Below are 6,747 nucleotides of genomic sequence, written 5' to 3' on the forward strand. Positions count from 1 at the left end.
CATGGTTCAAAATTTATCTCTAAAAAACAAAATTTATCTCAAAAACAAAAAAACATATGATATTTTCTTAATTAATCAATTTAATTAAAAAAACACATAAATAAAGTTCAATATTTAAATTAACGAATATCGCTGCCAATATCCCTTCGCATGTTTGTTGCACTTAGCATTATAATAACGTTATAAAAACCGCGAGGCATCTTTAGAGCATTAGACAATGATAACAAAGATAGATCCCGGAACCGATAATGAATATATTTGTTTCACTTAGCATTATAATAACGTTATAAAAACAGCGAGGCATCTTTAGAGCATTAGACAATGATAACAAAAATAGATCACGGAACCGATAATGAATATATTCGTTGTAGTTTCACTGAAATTTTCTTGGGTTTCTAAATGGGTCACGTTCAGGAGAAAACCTGATAAATAATATAAAATATTCCGTGGAGAAAAAGAAGTTACATTGCATGGTCGCCACTTGTTCCCCATGGAGGTTACAATCTTCGTATGAGTACTGTAACCACAAAACATAGAGTTGCTTCTATTTTGATGTTCTTAGAGCAGATTGTAGTTAAATTCAATGGAAAACAATGTACAGGGCCGAACAACTTGAAATTTAATTTTATGCAGTTAATCTGAAGTTTTCAGAACTGTAAATTTTTGCACTTAATATAGGAAATTTGAAATTTTGAAGGATCATCGAACTCGATATGGAAACAAAAAAGCAAAGGCCAGATCTGAATGATCCTCGAAATCGAAGATATGGAACTCGAGATCAAAACTCAGTTCCATATGCCACTCTTGTTTCAGTTGCATTAAAGACAGTAGATCCTACAGATAGAAAGCAACTACTTCCATATCCTTACACCAACTTTAGCACCTCAGTCAGCTCGAGCAACCTGGGAAATCAAAGCGAGGGGGGTTTGTTAGACCCATAGCCAGCAGTTATCTTTATTTACTCATCTGTCGTGCAGGGTCCAGACCCATAGAGCTTTATCTAGGAGCCTAGGAGCCATACTCTCTAGGTTGTCTTCATTTACTGCAAGCATCTGACCATGAAGCTTGTCAGTATTGTGAAGGACCCCCATGAAGCTTGTCAGTATTGTGAAGGACCCCATCGAAGTTTTGGGTACGGTTTCACTCTACTGCTCCGTCTCATTGTAATTGCTACACTATATATGACTGTGAGTCAATATTCAGTTCAGTAGATATGACTGTGAGTCAATATTCAATTCAGTAGTGTTGGTTGATTCGATTGCAGTGTTGGTTGATTCGATTGTTGTGTGCATGAGGATACCGCGGGGAAACATTGACGATTGGTTCGATTCATTCACCGGACCTATCACACATATTTTTCTTCCAATCGACCCAGAGAGGTGTACTTCAAAGGCTTTCGGCCTTGCAGAGAAAAATTAAGATGTACAAATATGGGCTCTGCAAAATTCTTAGCCATTTTTGTCACCATCTATATGAAATCTCCATAGAAAATAATAAGGTAAATACCTTCCCATATTTTATGTATGGTTAAGTTCTCAACATCCTCGTTTTCATAGTAGAATATTTATGAGGCCAATGTTTAGAGGCAGATCAGGTTGTTAGAATGGGAGAGGACACAGTTATTACAGATCAAAAGTTATAGTTGAGCATTGTACATTAATTAAAATAAACCAAGTTTTGTTTTAATATATTTACCATACATTTACTGGAATTAGTTTAGAAAATAATAGTCGGAGTGGAGAATACATTAGTTTAGAAGATAATAAACCAAGCTTTGTTTCAATATATTTACCACACCACACATTTACTGAAAGTTTTACTGGAATTAGTTTAGAAGATAATAGTTGGATTGGAGAATACATTAGATGTAACAACCTAAAAATACTGAACATAATTTGTCTGTTAGTCATGAATTAATATTAATAATTATTTTTTATTCTCTATATTGAGCAATGAAACTGAATTTGCATAAGTTCTGTTTGTTTAGCAACAATGTCTACCCACAACATCTTTGTGCAATTAGTCCACTATTGAAGCATGTCTACAGTTAGTCCACTCTTGCAACCTTTTGCAGGTAGTAGACATGGATAAAACAACTTAAAACTTAAAACCGCAAGTGAAACCCCAAGTGAAAGAAAGGAAGGAAATTCAAACCCCCAGTGCCCCAAGTGAGACCCCAAGTGAAAGGAAAGAAATTCAAACCCGAAATGCGTGGTGAAGCCACCGCAAGCTTCTTCCAGCACAACGACTTTTGCAGGTTGCAGCCATGGACAAAGCAGCTTAAAACCCCATCTTCCAGCACAGTAACTTTGGCAGGTTACAACCACAGTAACTTTTACAGCTTACAGCCATGGGCAAAGCAGCTTAAAACCCCACTTTGGTGGAGCAACAACAATGGGCTTTAAAACCGGGGAATATGCTATTTTATATCTCGATATGGAAAGATGTTATCTTCTGCCTTTTAAGCTTCTAGGTTGACTTTTACTGGGTAAACAATAACTAGCTTAGGAACAACAACTAGATTCTGCCTTTTACGCTTCTGGGTTGACTTCTACCGGATAAACAATAACTAGCTTCGGAATATCAAGTAGATTCGGAACAGGAAGAAGCAGAAATGCTTCTTCTGCCTCTAGGTCGATCGATTTCTACTGGATAAACAACAGTCACAAATAGCTTGTGAACATGAACAAAAGCTAGATTTTACTATTGGATCAATGGTTGGAATGGATCGGCTTATTAATCTGTTGCTCTGAACCTATCCGTTGCGTTGGCTTCCCTTGCCACTTGCATCATCCCACTCTCCACTTGCAACTTCATACTTGCCACTTGTTCAAATTTCCTCATTCACTCGGTCAAGTTTGTTCACAGATTGAGATATACATCTCCCCGGATGATAAGGCCTAAAAACTTTGCTTATTTGTGACTCATCGAGATATTAACGTTGCTTATTTGTGACTCATCCCGATAATAATCAACTGAACTAATAGTAAAAATTAAAAATTTTGCTTAGTTGTCTTCGAAGTTTTTTCAGGGTGTAGAATTTATATGTACAACGGAAAAATGATTTTAAATAACACAAATCAAAATTTTACCTTAAATTTTTTGACCAAATTTAAGCATGGAAAATCTAAAAAATCACACTAAAAATAATTCCATTTCAATGATTATCCACACCGTGATTGTGGAAGCTACTAATAACAATATCAATAATGGTTCTCTGTTTCAACATCATTTTCTTTTGTCGAGAAACCAAAAAGTCCGGAGCAAAAAGAAAGGTTCAAAGAACCACTAGTAACTGCCTACGAACCCTACAGCAATGCACGGCGGGGACTAACAACAATATCAATAATGGTTCTCTGTTTCAGCATCATTTTCTTTTGTCAGCAAGAACATTTTTGGAGAAACCGAAAAGTCCGGAGCAAAACGAAAGGTTCAAAGAACCACTAGTAACTGCGTACGAACCCTACAGCAATACTAAGTTCACAGCTGCAACCTATGTCATTCGCCTTCAAAATCATCTGGTGCACAACGAAGAAAAAATTCTACTAAAAGGTTTAGATTTCTCTTTTAGAAAAGATCAATGACGAGTAGTTGTACAACTATAATAACATCAAGCCTCTACTTGGATATTTCAGGTAAGAGAGAAATCTTTATATTACAACTTATAGGATCTTCGCCTGTGAATGTAAAGAATACCCAACACTCTAACATTTCGAAAAAGAGAGGGTCTTCCAAAAACAGTCAAGCTTTCCAGCCACATCCCTGATTTGCCAGGTTGAGTTGTCGAGTTTAAAAGAAAAGTTTCTCAATAAATAATTCGAAAGGTTTGATCTTGATCTGGCCCAAATTAACATATAATTCACATTATTATTAATTTTTTTTAAATAAACCAGAGAATTTTAATCCTATGCGGATTTGATTTTGGACTTCCTCCAAATTATTGACCAATATTATCAAATTTACTTTGATTAAAATAAAAAACAACTCACTTACCCAGGTATCAATCCATCAATACATCTCAGTTCCTAATGTTCTCGGCCGCTTCCATATTTTTCTTTCCTCGTAACTGTTCGATCCGTTGAACAAAGTCATCGATGTAGCTCTGCTGGCGCCCATTATTGCCCACTAGAATGTCACGGGCCTCTGCCGCTTTCAATCTCAAATGTTTCCCCTCGTCCCCCACCATAACCCTTCTCACAGTCTCGCAGACATTTTCCTTTAGAAAAGAGCCATCGTCTTCCCTTTCGATCTCAATACCGGCTTTCAATTCCGCCGCTATTTGCCGCGCGTTCAAAAACTGATCAAACTTGATGGGCACAAGTATGAGGGGCAGTCCAAAGCTCAGCGCCTCCATGGCGGAACTCCAGCCGGCGTGGCACAGATACCCGCCTACTGCCGGGTGTGAGACGATCCGCAGCTGCGGCACCCATTCCCCAGTGATAATCCCCATGTCCCGAGTTCGAGTCTGGAATCCCTCAGGAAGGAGCCCCAACGGGTCGGCCTCTGGAGAACGCAGAGACCACAGAAACATCAGACCGCTCGCTTCCAACCCCAGCGCCAGCTCGCGGACTTGTTCTCTCGACAGAAACGTCTCGCTGCCGAACGACACAAACACGACGGACGCTTCCCTCTGCTTGTCCAGCCATTCCATCAGATTCGAGCCCTTGCTGCCCCTGGCAACGGGCTGAAGGACTGGCATAAGTGGGCCGACAGAAAGCACCGGGACACTGGTGACGTCCTGGAAATAACGAATATACTTATCTTCGTCTTCAAACGACGATTTCACAGCCACTGCCAGGCATCCTTCAAGGCATCTAGCCGTCCGAAACGCTGGAGAGAGTTGCCCAGGTACTTCTCTGTACGCAGGCAATTCACCCCGCGCTTCGTACAGGCTGAACGAGATAGCAGAAGATGGGAAACCACGGGGCGGAGCAGCCACCTCCTCAACAGTTATTCCTGGGTTTCGCAATTTAGCTGGGTGGAAGGAATGAGCGCGGGTGGCTGGGGAGAAGACTATGAAAAAAACTGCCGGAATAAATTGTATTCCACAAAAGACTAAGGCTGCGCCATGAGACTCTTTGGACGGCACATGATTATACATCAGAGCGTATTAAAACCCTGCGCGGCTCTGCCAGAGCTTTGAAGAAAAAAAAACCTAACAATAAGACTTGTAACGGGGATAACAATACAAACCTTTCGATCACGGAAATGAAGAATCTCAAGGGGTTTTTCCATCAAATTTGAGATAGACAGAGCCAACCACGGTCTTCACGGTCTGATCCCAGGGTTCACAGGGCCTGGTCCTGTGTTTTCCTTAGCATAATCTCCTTGGCATAATCTCCTAAATTAGAAAGGAAAACGGTTGCCCTCAACACGGTATTACAAGCACCGGCAGCTGCCACCTGCTAGAAGTCTCCTGACACCAACAGCTGGCTGTTGTGCACGACCAAAAGCTGCCACCTGCTCTAAGTCTCCAACATATACTAAAAAAACTTTGCCCCGAACTTAAAATCAGTTGTCATAAAATGTAAATTGGACTTTGGATAAAATTAATTGTCACAACATTCTGCAAACTCGACTTTGGGTAAGATGAATTGTCACAACGTTCAATCGATATCCCCGGCAATAAGACCTCCGAAAACTTTGGGTAAAACTAAAAAGCCACGAAATTTGGATTTGGAAATTCAGCAACCTTACCAAAAACTTAGGATATCTTACTTTTACCCGTCTTGAAACCTGCGAAGCCGGCAATAAGACCCTCAACTTTGTTGGCCAATCAGCAATTACATAATAAATTTTATATTATTTTTTAATATGAAAACTTTGGTTAAAATTGTGATGTATAGCAATATTTTTTGGTCAAATAAGAGATTAATAGGCAGTCAACGCACGATCGATTGCTAAGAGTCCCAGGCAGGGACTAATAAGGGATACAGCCTTTCTTTTTACCTCTTAATGGCAGTGCTAGTATAGTTTGATAATAATAAGGGATACAATGTACACGAAGCTTCCACACTCCGCTCAAAGAAATCTCAATTTAATAACAATATTGAAAGAAAAATTCGTCCTACCGGCCTTTCTTTTCACCTTTCAATGGAAGTGCCAGTATAGTTTGATAATGATAAGAGATACAATGTACACTAAGTCTTCAAATGTGGTTCAAAGAAATCTCAATTTAATAATAATGAAAGAAAAATTCGTCCTACCCGCCTTTCTTTTCACCTCTCAATGGAAGTGTTAGTATAGTTTGATAATGATAAGGGATACAATGTACACGAAGCCTCCACAAGCCATTCAAAAAAATCTCAATTATGGTTGCAATTGATATGGTTGATATCCGATAATTGGATGCCTTGATGACTTCAGGAGCGCGGGAGAGCCGAAGTGACTAGGGTTGCAATAGCGAGCAATGTTCGATTCTAATGGAGAGTGGCAGGGGAGGGAGCACACCTCCCTCCTACAAAGACGCAGTAGCCAGCAGGAGCAAATCACCAACTGGAAGTAGTAAAGGCTGCATGAATGACAAAAACAAGGATAATGAAAAGGAAATAGATGGGACCAGAACAAAAGAAAATAGTAACACAAAGGACAAAGAGGAAGAAGACAAAAGTCTGGGTTCAAGAGACAAAAAACAAAAAGGACCTTACAAACCAAAAGCAGAAATCACTCCTCGAGTAATATTAAATGATCCTGCACTGTAGGAGCACAAGGAGCATATGGGAACCTATGCCATTATCTGTAAATTTA

At 39.5% G+C, this 6,747-nt stretch overlaps 1 protein-coding gene across 3 annotated transcripts; it reads right to left on the reverse strand.

The window, feature by feature from the left end:
• Positions 1–3,342: 3,342 nt before the first annotated feature.
• Positions 3,343–5,258, reverse strand: LOC149160767 (UDP-glycosyltransferase 91B1-like). 3 transcript variants are annotated; one of them, XR_016261811.1, is made up of 3 exons: positions 3,994–5,258; positions 3,660–3,762; positions 3,343–3,518 (listed from the first exon to the last, which is right to left on the reverse strand). XR_016261811.1 is itself a non-coding variant. In XM_089436796.1 (2 exons), the coding sequence occupies exon 1, from the start codon at positions 5,099–5,101 to the stop codon at positions 4,019–4,021; it is 1,083 nt and encodes a 360-aa protein (XP_089292922.1). In that variant the 5' UTR covers positions 5,102–5,258; the 3' UTR covers positions 3,343–3,518; positions 3,994–4,018. The 3 variants fall into 3 exon arrangements, 1 of the variants encoding a protein (XP_089292922.1); XR_016261810.1 differs by having other exon boundaries at positions 3,660–3,837; XM_089436796.1 differs by lacking the exon at positions 3,660–3,762.
• Positions 5,259–6,747: the final 1,489 nt, after the last annotated feature.

This window comes from Pinus tabuliformis, chromosome 5_2 (assembly GCF_031772625.1).
Source record: "Pinus tabuliformis cultivar Carrire ecotype Pingquan chromosome 5_2, CPIR1, whole genome shotgun sequence".
NCBI classification, from domain to species: domain Eukaryota; kingdom Viridiplantae; phylum Streptophyta; class Pinopsida; order Pinales; family Pinaceae; genus Pinus; species Pinus tabuliformis.